This window comes from Dunckerocampus dactyliophorus, chromosome 6 (genome assembly GCF_027744805.1).
Source record: "Dunckerocampus dactyliophorus isolate RoL2022-P2 chromosome 6, RoL_Ddac_1.1, whole genome shotgun sequence".
NCBI classification, from domain to species: Eukaryota; Metazoa; Chordata; class Actinopteri; order Syngnathiformes; family Syngnathidae; genus Dunckerocampus; species Dunckerocampus dactyliophorus.
The window spans coordinates 29151177-29168521 of record NC_072824.1 but is presented as its reverse complement, the minus strand read 5'-3'; the positions used below and the strand labels follow the sequence as shown (position 1 = coordinate 29168521).

The window sequence follows — 17345 nt, the reverse complement described above, 5'->3', positions numbered from 1 at the left end:
GTACCAAAGCTTTAGAAATGGCTTTATAACTTTTACCACACTGATAGATCTCAATTAACTTGTTTTACGAGGGGGGGGGGTCCCAATCACTTTTCCACCGGCCATTTAGGTTTGGATTGTTTTTCTCCCTTAATAATAAAAAGTTTCATTTAATAACTGCATTTTGTGTTCAGTTGTGTTGTCATTGATTAATTTGTTTGAAGATCTGAAACATTTAAGTGTGACAAACGTGCAAAAAAATAAGAAATCGGGAAGGGGGCAAACACTTTTTCACACCACTGTGTGTGTCTTTAGGCCAAATCAGTCTGCATGAGTACATTCTTGTATGTGTCCTTCATCATTTGGCAGAGTCTGAGCTCCGTAGCAAACACTTCTCCATGGAGTATCGGTGGACGTTTTAGCCAGGGTGCTGCTCCGGAGTGCAGGAGAACCCGGGTGGAGGAGGGGCATGATTTTTAACTCCATAGAGAAATCTTGTCACGTTTTGATCTCGCGGGATCTCGTGACAGCCCAAATACAGAGTCCATTATTTTACAGATGTACGTCATGCCAGATGTCTGTCAGCCTGCTGCCCTGCATATCATCAAGCGACTAACATTGTAGTGAGGATGGATGATAGGCTGACGTCCATCTTTTTTTTTTGCTTTTTTAATGCCATGCGGTGGACTCACGTTACGTTCGCGCTACTCCACCGCTAACATGTGACTCATGTCTTATGATCACTTATTATGTGTACTATATTAGGTAATGCGAGTATAAAGGTGGCTATCGGGTGTTAATTCATGTCTACAGAGCTCTAATAATGTTAAAAAAGGTTTTCAGAAGGTCATAAACAGGTTTTTTTATGCTCTATGAAAATATTAAAATAAATATTTATTAATATTGAATCCTACTTTGCAGAAATTCACTTATCGCGGTCGGGTCCGGAACCAATTAATCGCAATAAACGAGGGCCAACTGTACCTTATTTCATAAGGTCTGCCTCCCAAAGACACTTCTAATAACACAGTCTTGACCCTTTTCACGCTTTCTTCATCCGACTCACCTGAGTTTGCTCTTGAGAGAGTTGACCTCGCGACTCATGGCGTCGTTGGCCTCGGTGGCTTCATCCAGCTCACGCTGGAGCTTCCTGCGGGCGGCTGTAGCTCGCTGAGACTCCTCCTCCGACTCCTCCAGCTGCCTCTTCAGCTGCTTCATGCGCGTGTTGGCCTTCTCCGCCTGTGGTGAAATGGATCAAGGGCGGAGTCAAGTCAAACAGTCTCCGCTTTTGCTGCTGCAAGTGGTTCCACAATTGCTTGAGGATGAGCGAGCCTGCCTGGTCTTTGTACTGTTCTGCCTGTTTCCTTTCGTCCTCCACCTGCATCACCAGGTCTTTGAGCTTCTTGTCTTTCTGGCGAACGCTCTTGGCGGTAGCCTGCTTCTCCCTGTGGAAAAAAGACATCATCCTGTAAGGGCTTGGCAGTCTTGGTCTGGATGGATCCGTGAGTGTTGCCTGGCTCTGACCTGTTCTCCTGCTCCAGCTGCTCCTCCAGCTGGGCCACTTTGGCCTCCAAAGCGGTGATGGAGGACTTGAACTTGGACCTGACCTGGTTCTCCATTTCACTGAGCTTGGCCTTCAGCTCCTTGTTCTGGCGCTCCATCTGCTGCCGGGCACTCTCGTTCTTCTGGGAGGCAGTGCGCTCAGTCTGCAGCTCGCCGTTGAGCTGATCCACCTGTGGAGAGAAGGCACCTGTTAACTGACGCTTAGGTGAGGGCGCGACGGGATCTCGCCGCTACGGCAACCTGCTGTGTGCTTTTCCTCAGCCGGTCGTTGAGGATCTCCATGTTGCTCTGCTCTTCTTCCAGCTCTTCCTCCAGCTGGGAGATCTTAGCTTCCAGACGACGCTTCTCATCTGCCAAGGCAGACCTACAAATCAAGAAGCACGGGAAATGATGCTGCACGTCCAAATGATTGCTCATGATCATCAGTATTTTTACTGGGGGTGTCTTGAATATTTGAGGAGTCTGATTCGACTCTCTCGCTGTCAAATCATAAAATAATGTCATGTGATCAAGATCGCACCATTCAGGCTACAGGGTGGGTGCCCACGGCTGCTGCTGAGCATACATTCTTACAAATAATGTCTTTGTTTTTTATATAAATAATGTATTTTGATACAAAATCCGTCTAATTTGTGCAAATAAAGAATTGAAAATGTATAAAAGACGCTATTTTGAGAGATTTAGGGCTTCTCCTTGCAAGTGCCTGGATCCTCCACGTCACTCAGGGCTGTGAATGGGACTACATCAGGACCTCGTCTACACTGCGTGAAAGTAAAGCAGATACGCTCCACGAGACGAACTTGGATTGTAATTTCTTCAGTGGCTGGTATGATGGAGCCCATCCCAGCTGACCTCGGGGGAGAGGCGGTTCACACCGTAGACTGGTCGCCAGCCAATCGCAGGGCACATATAGACAAACAAGCATTCACGCTCACATTCACACCTATGGACAATTTGCAGTTGCCATTTAAGCTAACATGCATGTTTTTGGAATGTGGGAGGACGCCGGAGAAACCCACACGTGCACGGATCGAACACTTGATGTGTTTATCTGAGCGTTTTAGCCTTTTTCTTCGAGGTTAAAAACGTGGCAAATGAGATCTGTTTATTTGTCGGGATTTCTTTCAGCTCTGCTTTTAAAAAACAAAAAAGATGTTGAATATTAGTAGGCTACGGACAAAATCTAACAAATCAGATTTGATGATGATAATCCCAAATGTTTCCAAATACGTAGGAAGCAGCAGCATGACTGACTTTCCAGAAGAGTTGCTTGCCAGCTCGTCCGACAGCTCGTCCCGTTCGGCCTCTGCTTGCTTCCGTGCCCTTTCAGCTGCAGCCAATTCCTACAAACGTGACGTAAAACGTAAGTTCCGACTTTATTATTTATTGGCGCTGCCGCAAATCACTCGCGTTACCTCCTGCAGCTGCATGAGCTCAGCCTCCAGGCCCTTGGCTTTCTTCTCACTCTCTTTCGCCGTAGTCAGCACCTCCTCACGGGCAGCACGGGCATCTTCGAGCTCCCTCTGGAAGTCTTTCATTTGGGCCTGGCAAAGGTTGATCAGACCAAGAGCATTAGTGTTCCAAGAAGATGAGTCTTGGGACCATTTATCCATACATCCTATGTATGGATGACTTACGTCACATTTACAGGCTATTTGGAGACGTCAATCAACTCAACGTACTGTACATGCCTTTTTAATCTAGGACAGGGGTCGGCGACCTTTACCATCAAATGAGTCATCTTGCCTCCTTATTTTGATGGACGATTCTTTCATGCATTCTCGTCCATCTGTGAATGGCTTCCCATCTCATGTGCAGGCCTGTGTTGCCAACTTCTCTGGCGACTCTCCAAACCCTCTCGGTGATTTACGTTCTCAAAAGCGACTTGGGACAAACGTAGGGACTTTTCCTGACGTTGTTGGGAGATTCTTCTGGTATTTGGAGACGTAAAAGTGAAAGAACACGAGATCCCACTATCTACCTCTCCTACAAGCTCCGAGCACATGGCTACGGCGCGCTTGGCGTTATAAAACATCTTGCTATGCTCTCGTTCCTGCGCAGTGACGTACTTCTGTCTCAACTCAAAACTCCCTCACCATTTCATGTCTCCCGTGCAGTGAGACTCACTGCCTACCTCCCCCTCCCTTACTCATCCAATCAGCAGTCAGAACACAGTCTAGATGCATTCACAGACTTGCGGTGAGTCGTACATTTCACGTTGTTTTCAAAAATGCACGTCCCTTACTTCGGTTTAAACCCCCCCCCCCCCCCCCCCCCCCCCCAAAAAAAAAAAAAAAACAACCATGCTTGGCCAAAGGAGCCGCAACAAGGAGGCTGAAGAGCCGCGGGCTGCCGACCCCTGATCTAGGAGGAAATCAGAGCATCCAGAGAACCTCCACGCTCCCCAAGAAAGGCCTGAGCTAACATAAATTCGAACCCCGATGCGTCAACAAATGTAGTCTCACTTGGATCTTTCGGAGCTGCTTGATGGCCTCATCCCGTCCCTTATTGGCGGTCTCAATCTGGCCCTCCAGGTCTTTCATGTCAGTCTCCAATTTCTTCTTGGCTGCTGCTGCAGAGGCCCTCTGCTTGCGTTCATCCTCCAGCTCTGTCTCTAACTCTCGGACCTGCAATCAGTGTGCACAAGCTATTAGATCACTGATAATAACCGGAGAGGCTTTCTGGGATCGGTGAGAAGGGAGCCCGATGTTTTCCTTCACCTGCTTGACAAGCTGTCTCTTCTTTTCTTCTCCCATCTCATCGCGACCTTGGAGATCCCGCTCAAACTGGGCTTTCAGAGCCTGCATGTTGACCTCCAGGCGCAGTTTGGCATCCTCAGCCGCCTGCAGCTCGTCCTCCAGTTCCTCCAGCTGAGTCTTCATCTCCTCCACCTGGGCCTCCAGACCTCGCTTGGACTTCTCCAGCTCATGGACCTGGCATGAAATGAATAACCGTTGTGATGATGCATTCAGAGGCACTCTGAATCAAGCAGAATTTACAACACACATTCTTTCCAACATCATCCTTTGAGCTGATCAGATCCTCCATCTCCATCCTCAGGGCTTTGTTGGCTCTCTCCAGCTCCTCTCTGGCATCCTGGGCCTCCTCCATAGCCCTCGCTAGGGACAAAGCCTTGGTCTCCTTCTCTCTGGCCTCAGCCTCAGCCTTATCCCTCTCCTCTGCGTATTTACTGGAGATACTCTTCTCCTCAGCTAGCATCTGGAGGCCAAACAAGCACAGGTGAAAACATGTCGCTGTCGTACCAACCATAAAGAAGCCATGGCAAGAAAAATAACTTCACAATACCTGATCAAACTTCTTCTGCTTTTTCTCAAGGTTTGAAACATTCTGCCTCTGGTTGTCAAGGTCCATCAGTGTGTCCTCCAGCTCCTGTTGCAGACGATTTTTGGTCTTCTCCAGTTTGTCGTAGGCGGAGGCCTTCTCCTCAAACTGGGTGTTGGCTGCCTCCAAATCTCTCTGCAGACGTTTCTTGCTTTCTTCCAGCAGCTCGATGTTCCCTGACATTTCTTCAAGCTTTTTCTTAGCATCTGATAGCTGTGGAAGTGATTTTATTTCTTGTTTTAACAAATCGGACGCAACATTTTTAAAACACACTTTAAACCCGTCTCAGACCTGGATGTTGAGGGTAGACACGTGTCTCTCCACGTTCCTCTTGGCTTCCATCTCCTCCTCAAGCTGCTCCTGCAGGCTGTTCTTGTCATCCTCAGCCTGCCGGAGCTTCGTAGAGAACTGCAGCTTCTGGCGTGTCTCCTCAGCCAGCAGCTCCTGGGAACGCCAAGCAGGCCAAAGGTCAGAGCAAGAACCTCCCCGTTCCTGTCGAAAGGTTTCATTTCCATCATGGTAACCTGTGCATCCTGGAGTTGGGAGCCGAGGCTGGAAACATCTTTGCTCAGTTTAATGTTCTTGCCCTCAGCTTCATTCAGTAGGTTTGTCACACTCTCCAGTTCCACCTGTGTGGGGGGGACAAAGATGATTAGGATTCTGACCCTTCCACCTTTACTAAACGGAGGACTGAAGACATTTATTACAGTGATCTTGGAGCAGCGTTCCCCCAGTTCAGCCTTTTGCTTCTCGCTGTCAGCAAAACGGGACTGCAGATCTGTCACTTGACCCTCCAGTTTCTTCCTCTTGTGCTCCCCATCTTGTTTGGCTTGAGTGAGCGAGCGCACCTCCATGGTTAACTCAGATGTCTCCTTCTCCAGAGCTTGTTTGGCCTTCTCCAGGTTTGATTTGACCTAGTGGGAAGCGGACGTTCTGGCATTATTTGAAATGAGTCAGCAATAAAATAAAGCAGGGGTGTCCAAACTTTTTCCAGCGAGGGCCACATGCTGAAAAATGAAAGGATGCAGGGGCCACTTTGTGAACCAACACATGTACGTATGTACGCTAAGAAGCTGTGTGCAGCTCAAGGAAAACTGCCTTTCACCTTTGGAATACAGGTGCTATGCTGCTAAAAATGACGTGTCTTCCATAATAATACAAGTTTATTTTTGTCAAATTGCGACTTTTGTTCTTCATTTGATTATGACCTTTGTTCTTAATATTTTGACTTTACTCCCATAAAATTACAGCTGTTTTTTTCCATTTCTGCTGTTTTTTAAATTTTCCAAGTTTTCCTCTCAGAATTATAACTTTTGTGTTCCTGTATTTTTTCTTTATTTCAACATTGTTACTAAAATGATATTTTTAAGTTTATCTCATAAAATTTCAACTTTTTTCTCATTAGAAAATTGTTCTCTTAATATTTTGACATAACTCTGGTCAAATTTCTGCTGTTGATTATTTCTGTACAATTTTCCAAATGTTTCAACTTTCTTCTCCTAATATTTTGACTTTATTCCCATGTTGTAGATTTTCCCCCAACCTAAGTTTCCAAAAATGACAACTTTATTCATTGTTTTTGACTTTAAAAAACAAAAATACAACTTTTTTTCATTAATATTTCAACTTCATGCTAGGAAAATGACATTTTCCCCTCCTACTATTACTTTAATCTTGTGAAATGATGGCTTTTTTCCCTTGCTAGATTACACTTCTTACTATTTTGACTTTTGATAGATTTTCTCATTTTTGCTGCTGTTGTTGTTGTTGTTTTTATGTTTCCTTGTTAAATGACATTTTTCGACGGCGGCGGGCCGATAAAATCACAGCCGCAGGCCGCAAATGGCCGCCGGCCCGCACCTTGGACACCCCTGAAATAACGCAAATAAAAGTAAGTAAACTGGTGGAGTCTTACTCGTTTAGATTGTTCTAGCTGCTCTGTGAGCTCCTCTACAGCCTGGGTGTGTTTCTGTCTCATCTCATGTATCTGAGCCTCATGGGTCCGGTTCTCATCCTCTATGGCTCTCTTCAGTAGGGTCACCTCCTGCTCACGTTTGGCTCTGCAGGACACACGGAGAGACAAAGTGTCACTTTCGGTTTTTGGCAGTCTGTCAACCTCCGATGATTAAAATGTGTGACCTGAGCTCCTGCTGGGTGGCGGTACTGTCCAGGGTATCCTCCAGCTCTGACTTAAGAGCCTCCAGCTCCTCCCCCAAGTCCCGTTTGATCTTTTCTGCCTTATTCCTGGCGGCTCTCTCAGAGTCGAGGTCTTCCTGCAGGTCAGAGATGTGGCCCTCCAGCTCCCTGATTTTCTTCAGGGCATTGTTCTTCTGAGCAGTCTCGTCTTCTAACCTAATGGAGGATACCATTCCTTTATTGCACTGTTAACCTTGCTCAAGGAACCTTCTTGAATATGAGAAATGACTTTTTTCCCCCTTTATGGATACAAATAAATACCGCATCATTATCTTGTGAATGATTAACGATCCCAAATCATTGTTATGACACGTTCAAAACCTCATTACCAGACCTGGCTAAGGCATTTTGTAGCTCCTCCTCTTTCTTTGCCAGCTGGGCCTTGAGGTCAGCGATCTGGGCCTGCAGGTCGGCTATCTGCTCCTGCAGATCATTCGACTCTGCCTCCAACTTACGCTTAACCTTGTCCAACTCCTGCCGCGTCTTTTCCTCTTTCTTCAGGCGGACTGAAAATGGAGCAGCAAGAGAACGATGTCAAGGAACTTGGCATGTCCGATATTGGCTTTTTTCCCCCCGATAACTGATATTGTCCAACTCTCAATTTCCGATTCCGATATCAACTGACACCGATACCGATATGTATAACATCACATCTCTCCTGTCATGGAAGGACTGGACTGGACTTATTACCTTATTATGTATTATTATTACTATGTATTCTTATTTAATATGTATTATTGCACTACAAATTTGACGTGATCTGTTATTTTTTATTTTTTCTTATTCGATTTTCTTATTTTTCTTATCGCACATGTTTTGCTTAGGTTCTTTTATTTTGTGATTAAGTTCATTATGACATTTTTGCAGAGCTGCTGGAAATGTGAATTTCTCGTGGAGATTAATAAAGTATCTATCAATCTATCTATTTTTTCCCCGATATTGTTCACCTTTACCGATCCGTGTGACATGATATCTCCTGCCGTGGAATTAACAGCGCCGCCACGAGTGGCCGCCTTTCAAGCAGCTCTGTTTGTTTATTCAAGCACATGTTTACGTTTACATGAGAGCGACGTCCGGCATCGGTGTGATTCCCTGTCTACCCATTGATATCTAGGCAGCAGAGCTGGGGTTAAGATGAAAGTCAAAACGGCTAGCGAGGAAGTGGAGATTCAAGCCTTCGGGACCTTCTATTATCACGGGAAATGTGAATTCACTACTGAGCAAGATCGACGAGTCAAGACTGTCGGGGAGTGCGGCTTATTCGTGCTTCACTGAGTGGCTAACAGCTCACGTCCCAGATGCTAACGTGGGGAGCTAGCCGACTTCAGGACAGTCAGAGCGGACAGGAACACGAGAGCCTGTGGGAAGCGCAAAGGAGGTGGGCTCGCGCTGTATGTGAACTTTAAAATGTTCATCTATGCAGCATTTCTGAAAAATCGGTTTGCGTTATCAGGGAAAAAACAGATACCAATATCTCATTTTTATGCCAATATCGAGCCGATAATATCAGACATCTCTACAAAGAAGTGTACTGTGTACATATACAGTATTTAATTACCCTCCAGATCTGAGATCATAGACTCATGCTTATTTTTAAGCTTTGTGAGGTTCTTTGACTTCTCCTCTTCTTCAGCCAGATTAGCGCTGAAGTCTGCAATCCTCTCCTCCATTAGCTTCCTCTCCTAGAAAAAAGAAACTACAATTATTACTCCGCTCTCCTGTCTTTGGTACCGAACCCATAAAGTATCTTTCACCCCAACTTCATTTTCCTCACTCACCTTAAGCAGCTTGTTGTTCTGATCTTCCATCACAAGGATGTCATCTTCAAGCTTTTTGATCTTCCCTTCACAGGTGACCTTCTCCAGCTGCAGCTTTTGGCGTGCATCTTCCTCCTCCTCTAAATGTTCTTCCAATTCCTACACAATTGAGAGAATAATAAGGTGGGAGGTTGCTTTGTCTTGCACTTGGGATGAGTGATGGTGGTGAACCGGACAGCAATTCCGTACCTGCATTTGCTGCTGCATCTTCTTCTTTTCTACCAGCAGCGACTGTGAACGTTCTTCTTCTTCATCAAGTCTTGCCTCCATCTCATGGAGGATTTCCTCCAATTCCTGCTTCTTGGCTCCCAGACGCACCCGCATCTCCTCTGCTTCCGCATACAGCTCTGTTTCCGCCTGGAGCTGCTCTTGCAGTGCGTTCCTCTCCTCCAAAATCTGAAGGAAATGGACACGTATGGACTACATTTACCAGCCCTGCAAGTGACTGGACACCTGACTCCACTTCACGCCTGATGTCAGCTGATAACGTGGACGTATGCACGGGCATAACATGGAGTTTGACGCACGCACATTAGACGGTCACCTCAGAAGAGTAACAGTTAACAGTTTACCGCTGTGTGCTTCAAGGATATCTCCTTCAGCTCTGTTTCAAACTTGGCAGCATTTTCTTTGGATTTCTGCAGCTCCTCCTCCTTCAGGCTCATCTCCTCCTCCTGACGGGTCACTTGCAGTAGAGGCTTGACCTTTTTCAGATTTGGCAAAGTGAAATCAGTTAAAATATGATCATGTCTGTTATTTAAAAGAAAAAAAAAAGTCAAATTAAAACCAGCGAGGAGTGACACAACCGAAAGAGAAACATGCTGACCTTGGTGAAGAGCCTCCACCACTGCCAGTTCCTAAGTTTGAGGTAGGCGGCGCAATTCCGCTGGATCACTTTCATGGCAGTGAGTTGTTGCTGCCTTTTAGCAAACGCCCTTTAAAGACAACCACCAAAACAAACCAGCATATGTTATGTGCAACACAAGTTCCAAACCAGACGTGAACACCAGCACGCATCTGCGTGAAAGTTAGACTTAAGCTAAAAAGGAGAAGTTTTACCACATCTGAAGCAATGGTGCGAGAACAAATCAAACACAGATCAAAATGAAATTCCATGAGCAAGCGGTGCATACAATTATGCATACACATTAGAACCAAGGCCCGACAATGCTTTATATTGTACTGCAGCGTGACAGCTCGCATGCTCATACTTTCTGGCCAAGAAGCCTCTCGCCTGCGCCTGGAAGGCGATGATAATCACAGTAATCTTCAGGTCTCTCTCCTCCTCCAGCTGGGCCAAAACTCCAGTGCGGAAAAAGATCTTACTCTGCCCAATTCTGTACAGGTTTGGATCCAGGTCAAGATGCTTGATCTGCACAGAAAGAGAAAATATTGATGATCCCCAAGTGTTTTCCTCAGGCTGCTGCCTTTACAGATGGACAGTAAGTTTACCATGAGACAACAAGCTTGTTTTCCATCCATGAAACCTTTCGGAATAGCATTTGCTGCCAGAATCTCATAGCTGTGAGGGCACGGTTTCCATAAACAGGATTAGAATACATAGAACATGCCTGTTACAAGAGTTATGCCCTCTCTTATGTGGCTCACCGCTGGCGGAACTCCTGGAAAACAATCCGGTTGGGGAATCCTTGTCGGCAGATTCGAATACCTTCCAACACGCCATTACACCTGAGCTGTTCCAGAACCAGGTGGGCATCCAGCTTCCCCGCCTGTGGAAAATGGTACGTGTAAGGGGACTTGTTGGATTCATGGTGAACAGCAGTTTTGAGAAGTACACGTTTTCAAAAAAGCTTTTCACGGGGGTTAAGTCCGGGACCACCTGCGAATGGTGAAAAAATGCTGAGTAATTGATACGCCTGTAAAAATGTATATTTTTGACACACGGCTCGTCCCCCGCCTCCCTCCAAAACCCTCCTGCTAGCTTGACACTGACGTTCACCTCCGATCAACATCTGCAACTACGGAAGCACTTGGAGAGAGCAGACCTCCGCCAAGCGCCACAGTTCCCCCCCCATATTGTCATTCACACCAAAATAATAATCCTACATTTTTTTGGATCAGTCTTTGACATTTTGCAGAACGTGTTGGAAACTTGTCCTGTGTTTTTTCTCCCCCAAGTGCTCTGACCATTTTTTGTGGAGTTATATGCGCAAATCCCGAAATTTGGTCCCATCTCGCAATGTTAAAGAATCCTGGATCCAGACGGTGATCCGGATCACCTCCGAAATGTAATCACTTCTTCCATATCCCATTTCCGACAATTCTGAAAAATTTTCATCCACAACCATTCAGAACTTATAACTAACGTTATTTTGAACACAAACAGACAAAAACAAACAAACTAGACTAGAAAAGCATTCGGAGAGCACAGACCTCCGCCAACCTCCATAGTCTTCCCCCCATATTGTGATTTACACAATAAATATTAGTCCTACATTTATTTTATCTACATACAGTATTTTAGGCTCTGTTAGCATGCTAATGTTAGCATGCTAGCAATGCTAACATTAGCAGGCTAACGCCTAGTATGACGCAACGCACCGGGAAAGCTATACGTCCCAAATGAGTTCAGAATTTTGACTTTGGAACGGTCTGAACGGGTTGAGGAATGTGGAAGTAGCTAGAACTCTTTAGATCAAAGGCATTTTGCATTCCGGAAGGAAAAAATCGGGAATTTTTGTGCTGTGGCTAATAGCATGAATGTCCTTACTTTGTTGAATGGGTTGATGTTAGAATGAGCTGAATTTTGGATCACCCCCAAAATGTAATCAGTTCTTCCATATCCCATTTCCCACAATTTCTGAAAATCCATTCTGACCTTTTCAAGTTCTTTTGAACGCAAACGGACAAAAAACCAAACAGATAAACGCCGGCACAAACATAACCTCCCACTGCGCTTACGCTCTTAGCTGCGCTTGGCGGAGGTAATAAATAAGGCTGTTGCAAAACTCCAAAACGCTCCCTTTTGTTCACTCATGCCACAATCCAGGTTCAAGCCCTAAAAATGCCTCACGCACTTAATAAACGCATTTACAGTCTAAACCGCCAAACAAAGTGCGAAATGAAAATAAACATGATCAGTGAGAGATAAACACGTAAACGTGTAAGAAACCGCGGGCTTTCTGACAGCGGTGCATGTACGCTGTACATTTTGCTTCTGTTAACACATATTTAAAAAGACACCACCGATTTACGGTGAAGCAGATGTGTTTTCTGCAAAAAAAAAAAATGCCTGTTTAAATGTTTTGACCAGAAAAGTGCGACTTTGCGGGGTCATGAATGCTGAATCTCGAAAGCAGCGTGATACTGGGCACCGCTGTGCTTGCAGTAAATGATTTCACTTGTTTACCCTCTTCTCGTGGTTCGGAATGATGCATCTGACAAAGTTGGGCTGAGTGTTGTGCAGTGTGGTCATGAGTTTGGCGAGGGATTCCTTGTAGAGCTGCCCCACCGTGCGGAACATTCCCTTCTTGGTCTTTGAGCCGCTGGGCATGGAGGTGTCGGACATCTTGGCGATGGTGTCGAGACCAACCACTCTGTCAGCTGAAGCATACAAGTCATCGGTCACTGACTCACACACAACACTGGATTGGATCACAATGAAAGGTTTTACACCTCGTTATAGGAATACAGGAATTGGTCAAGTGTGTCAGTAATCTCACAATCTTTCCAGAGGTCTTGCACGAAGGAGCTGGAGGAGTTGTTCAGCAGTGACGTGACATTGTCGTTCAGAGGGTCCATGTTCTTCGTCAGCCAGGCTGTGGCATTATAGTCCACCTGTACGCAAAACAGTGCGGCTTCACTTCACTGGCCCGTTACGCATGTTAGCGATCGCAAAAGCAACAAGGCAATCACATCTCAACTGATCCTCACCTTTCCAGCATAGTGAAGGATAGAAAACTCTGTCTTGTCTTTTAGCTGTTTTGGTTTAGCAAATTTCACATGGTTTCCTTGAGTGTTCATGAGTTTCTCCACAAAGGAGATGTCTGTGGCTTTGGGGAACCAACACTCTTCATCCAGCAGGGCCAGAATGCCTGGAGGGTTGTTCTGCAGAGAATACGTAGAGACTGATAAGCGAGACTCTGAACGCATCATGCTGTCCTGATCCCGGTGCCACTCACCGGCCTCTCAATGAGCTCGATGCAGGGCTGAAGGTCCAGGCCAAAGTCAATGAAGTTCCACTCAATACCTTCTCTCTGGTACTCCTCCTGCTCCAGGATGAACATGGTGTGGTTGAAAAGCTGCTGCAGCTTCTCGTTGGTGTAATTGATGCAGAGCTGCTCGAAGGAGTTGTCCTGCAAGAGATGCGAGACGCAGCTGTTAAAGCACAGGAACATGAACAACAAAGTGTTCATCTCTTGACATCGCACGTGAGAGTTTCACATTCATGTGTCCGTACTTCAAATATCTCAAAGCCAGCGATATCGAGGATTCCCAGAAAGGAGGCCCCCTGCCGTTTGGTCTTGTCCAGGGCTTTGTTGACTCTAGCCAGGATCCAGCGGAAAAGGCGTTCAAACACAGCCTTGGCCAGGGCCTCGATGGCAAAGTCAGCCTTGGAAGCAAATACATACGTTAAGAAAGACGCATCCGTACGAGCAACGTATCATTTTGTATCCTTGTCTCATCATCAAGTCATGTTACCTGCTCTTTGGTTTGTGCCTTTTGCACCACCTCTCTGCCCACTTTGATCCGAGGCGTGAGGATGGCACGGGTGAAGTCTGTCACGTTGATACCCTGCAGGTGACACACCTTCTGAGCCGCTACAAAGAGGAGAAATGGATGCGTTATGTATAATTAACACCACATTTGTTGGCTTTTACATCACCTTTCCTGTCTTTTGTTTACAATAAGTAACACTGAGTTTATTTCATTTTATTTTAACTTTCCCGTCTTTTCTTTTTGTCTTTTATTCCTTCCTATTCCTATTCTCGATTCCTTTTACTGACTCGAGTTCTTGTGAGTCACTCACCAAAGTGAACGGGGTACTGAATTCACATGTCACTCGTCACAGAGCGCATGTGTAGAAACTCGCATATGTGCAGGAAGTTACACTGTCTTCCTCAAACACCCGTGAGTCAGTGAAGCTCGAGTCTTCCTCTACTACCCGTGAGCCACTAAAACTAGAGTCTCTGTCGAACACCCGTGAGTCAGTGAAACTCAAATCTTTTCTAGTACCCATTAGCCAATGAAACTCGAGTCTTCGTCAAGTGCCCGTGAGCTAGTGAAACTCGAGTCTTCCTCAAACACCGTTGAATCAGTGAAACTCGAGTTTTCGTCTAGCACCTGTGACCAAGTGAAACTCAAGTCTTTGTGGAGCACCGTGAGTCAGTGAAACTTGAGGCTTAGTCTAGTATCCGTGAATCAGTGGAACTAGAGTCTTTATTGTGAACCATGAGTCAGTGAAACCCGAATCTCTAGTACCTGTGAGCCAGTGAAACTCGAGTCTTCGTTGTGCAGCCGCGAGTCAGTGAAACGTGCGGGCTGAGCAAGTGGATTGTTCGGTTTTTCGAGCCTTTCTCTATCACCCGTGAGCCAATGAAACTCAAGACTTTATCGAACACCCATGAGTCAGTGAAACTCGAGTCTTCGTCTAGTGCCCGTGAGCCAGTGAAACTTGAGTCTTCATCTAATACCTGTGAGCCAGTGATAATCGAGTCTTCGTCTAGCACCCGTGTGTCATTGAAACTCGAGGCTTTGTCGAGCACCTGTGAGTCAGTGAAACTTGCAGGCTGAGCGAGTGGATCGTTCATTTTTTTAAAGTTATAAAAACGCAGTTGGAGTAACAGTTGCACAATTAGTGACATGGTTTCTTTCTTTTTTTTTAATTAGCTGGCTAGATAACGGAGAAGAGTGGCAGTGATCCTGATGCAATAAAAAACTTGCGGGTTTTGTACGACTCGTCCATGACTTACTACAATACAAGTACGATGGAATAGAAAGGGCAAAAACATGTCACCTGTGTTATCAGGCATGGTGGCCTGCTCCTGGTTCCTTTCTTTCTTGAACTCAATGTTTCCCAGCTGCATGACCGTGGAACAAACTTTGAGGATATCTAAAACACAGTGACAGTACAGGTAAACATTTATTATTTTGATAGAACCACAATTTTATTTGAACATATTTTGCAGGAGTTGCTCCTGATGTAGCAGGTCAGTGAGACCAATCTGTACCACTGAGCCGTAGCCTCCTACTTCCGATTTCAATCAAACCAGGTTAGACGAGTGTGATGACTTGTACCGATTCGCTCCTCATCTGTAATGCCCATGATGGTCATGGCTTCCATTGTCTCTTCGTACATCTCATCATCCTGCTGGCCTGGGATCTGGACGTGGCCCGCACTTAAGAAGCGGTAATTACTGAAGGGCTCCAGAAGAAGCTCCTCTGGAAAGAAATGAAGTGAGACATGAAAGTCTTTTTTTATCAATTGACATTGGCCTGCAGTAACTTTGCAGGATCAAACTAAATAACTTCACAATTTAAGAAGTAGCAATGCTATGCAATGTAAAGTCATGTTTATGAGTATGAAGTGTGCCAGACATCTTTTAAATGCATTTTATGTTACCTTTCAGCTTGTCCTTGGCTCCAGCAATCATGTAGTAGAAGATATGGAAGGCTCTTTCTGTCTTTGCCTGTCTGATACAGCGAGACTTCTCCAGAAGGTCTGAAAACTCAGCAGTTAAAGAACACAAGCAAACTATGTGCTCATTTCATGGATGTTTGTCTGCTATCTGTGAGGTCATTTCCATTTTTTTTCCTATAGTCCGCATTGTGACCCCACTGTGATGATTCGATGTACTGAGTAATAGTACAGAGACACAAAGTAGATTTACCTTAATTGTATGGCTGTCAACCGTGTTAACGGCATTTAGAGCTGTTAAAACATACATCATGTCCTGTCATTTATCTTTCTGTTAATAAAATTCATTGTTCTCTCGCTCCATCGCGGTTCACCTTTTGCGGACTTGCTGTTTCGTAGATTTTTTTGGGTGCAATTTTAGTGTCTGTCGGCAGTGTCTGTCTCTATTCTCTCTCTTCTGTCTGCACCACTCACTGTCTTCTGTGTCCTGATTGGCTGTAGACCATTGTCAATCAATCACCTTCATGCCGTCTCTTGTTGTGGGCATGGGTGGCAAACTAGCTAACTGTGTGAGCTGCTTGCTAAAAGGCAGAAAAAGCCAGCTATCACACAAAAAATTGGACTTCTGGAGATGCTGAAGGAAGGTACAATTAACACGGCTGTAGGGCGCCATTGCGGAATACTGTAAATGAATCTTTGGTTCATGGAGGAGGAGGAAAATACGACGGAGCAATATGTTTTAACAAGGATACAAAAACGTTACAGCCGAACGGCGAAAGGATGAAGAGGCACAGTCAGAGGAGTGAAATACTCACTTCATAATTTTTTGTGTCCAACCTAGTAGGTTGATCATTAAAATTCAAATGAACTTTGAGAGTGTTTAAACAAGACAGAAATGTTAGAAAATGTTAATGCCTGTCTGAGAAAAGTGTCTAAAGTGTATGGTGAGGGGTTTTACAGCCTTAAAACATATAATAACTGTAAAAAAATATATATACAGTAGTTGGCTACTTGGTGGATTTCACTTATTGGGGGCTATTTTGGGAACCTATCCCCTGCGATAAACGAGGGAATACTGTACAGTAAAATTGGGCATATTTTAGATATAGTTGTAAATGGTGATTAGTCATGACTAATTCATTTGAAAACAGATGAAACTGATTAAAAATGTCATCCTTCGACAGCCCTACTTCATTTTAATCACGTTTTAGCTTTGAAGAGCCAAAACACTGGAGGATACAAGTCTCGATATTGGCTCCAACAATGTAGCCGGTCACATCAAAGTTGATGCGGATAAATTTACCCTGTGAGAGAAACGAAAACATGGTTATGCTCTAAAATGGCATGCATTGGTGGAGGCTGCCTTTGACAGCCATTTAATACCCTAAAACCTAATATTAAACTATTCATATAGCCAAGGTAAAAACTTACAAATCGGGAGGAGTTGTCATTTTTGATGGTCTTAGCATTCCCAAAGGCCTCCAAGATGGGATTGGCCTGCAGGAGCTGCTTCTCCAGCTCTCCCTGGTGACGACAACGTAGTTAGACACTTCATGGCCTTGGACTCGGGGTGGGATACAGATAGGGAAAACACGCGATAACGCCACAAAGACTCCGAAAGTTGGAAAAAAAATTCTTACTAATGGATCTACAACATACTGCAAAATCATCAAGATTCCGGTAAATTATGTAACACAGACATCCGACATGAGGTTGTGAGGCAAATGAGGGGAAGCTGATATATAAACAGATAAGCAGGTTGAAGGGAGAGGTCATGTTGATTCAGCTGACACTATAATAATGTTACCGGTGCATCGCTTCTGAGGAATCCTTGGAGTCTTTGCATTTGC

At 45.1% G+C, this 17345-nt stretch overlaps 1 protein-coding gene across 2 annotated transcripts in view; it reads right to left on the bottom strand.

Moving 5' to 3' along the window:
- The window catches only part of myh11a (myosin, heavy chain 11a, smooth muscle), a 36317-nt gene that overhangs the window by 3631 nt on the left and 15341 nt on the right, over nt 1-17345 (bottom strand). For both annotated transcript variants that reach the window (XM_054777917.1, XM_054777918.1), the window contains 35 exons: nt 16927-17019; nt 16736-16799; nt 15481-15579; nt 15156-15299; nt 14875-14970; nt 13560-13678; nt 13318-13470; nt 13040-13213; nt 12792-12965; nt 12581-12695; nt 12268-12461; nt 10506-10627; nt 10350-10419; nt 10109-10269; nt 9724-9832; nt 9470-9601; nt 9087-9293; nt 8859-8996; nt 8639-8762; nt 7415-7586; nt 7024-7236; nt 6800-6944; nt 5592-5798; nt 5409-5513; nt 5176-5328; nt 4849-5097; nt 4549-4761; nt 4263-4475; nt 4008-4169; nt 2958-3086; nt 2797-2885; nt 1783-1906; nt 1504-1712; nt 1316-1424; nt 1046-1218 (listed from right to left, as the gene is read on the bottom strand). In XM_054777917.1, the coding sequence (XP_054633892.1) occupies nt 1046-1218; nt 1316-1424; nt 1504-1712; nt 1783-1906; nt 2797-2885; nt 2958-3086; nt 4008-4169; nt 4263-4475; nt 4549-4761; nt 4849-5097; nt 5176-5328; nt 5409-5513; nt 5592-5798; nt 6800-6944; nt 7024-7236; nt 7415-7586; nt 8639-8762; nt 8859-8996; nt 9087-9293; nt 9470-9601; nt 9724-9832; nt 10109-10269; nt 10350-10419; nt 10506-10627; nt 12268-12461; nt 12581-12695; nt 12792-12965; nt 13040-13213; nt 13318-13470; nt 13560-13678; nt 14875-14970; nt 15156-15299; nt 15481-15579; nt 16736-16799; nt 16927-17019 (5153 nt within the window). The remainder of the gene's footprint in view (nt 1-1045; nt 1219-1315; nt 1425-1503; nt 1713-1782; nt 1907-2796; nt 2886-2957; nt 3087-4007; nt 4170-4262; nt 4476-4548; nt 4762-4848; nt 5098-5175; nt 5329-5408; nt 5514-5591; nt 5799-6799; nt 6945-7023; nt 7237-7414; nt 7587-8638; nt 8763-8858; nt 8997-9086; nt 9294-9469; nt 9602-9723; nt 9833-10108; nt 10270-10349; nt 10420-10505; nt 10628-12267; nt 12462-12580; nt 12696-12791; nt 12966-13039; nt 13214-13317; nt 13471-13559; nt 13679-14874; nt 14971-15155; nt 15300-15480; nt 15580-16735; nt 16800-16926; nt 17020-17345) is intronic.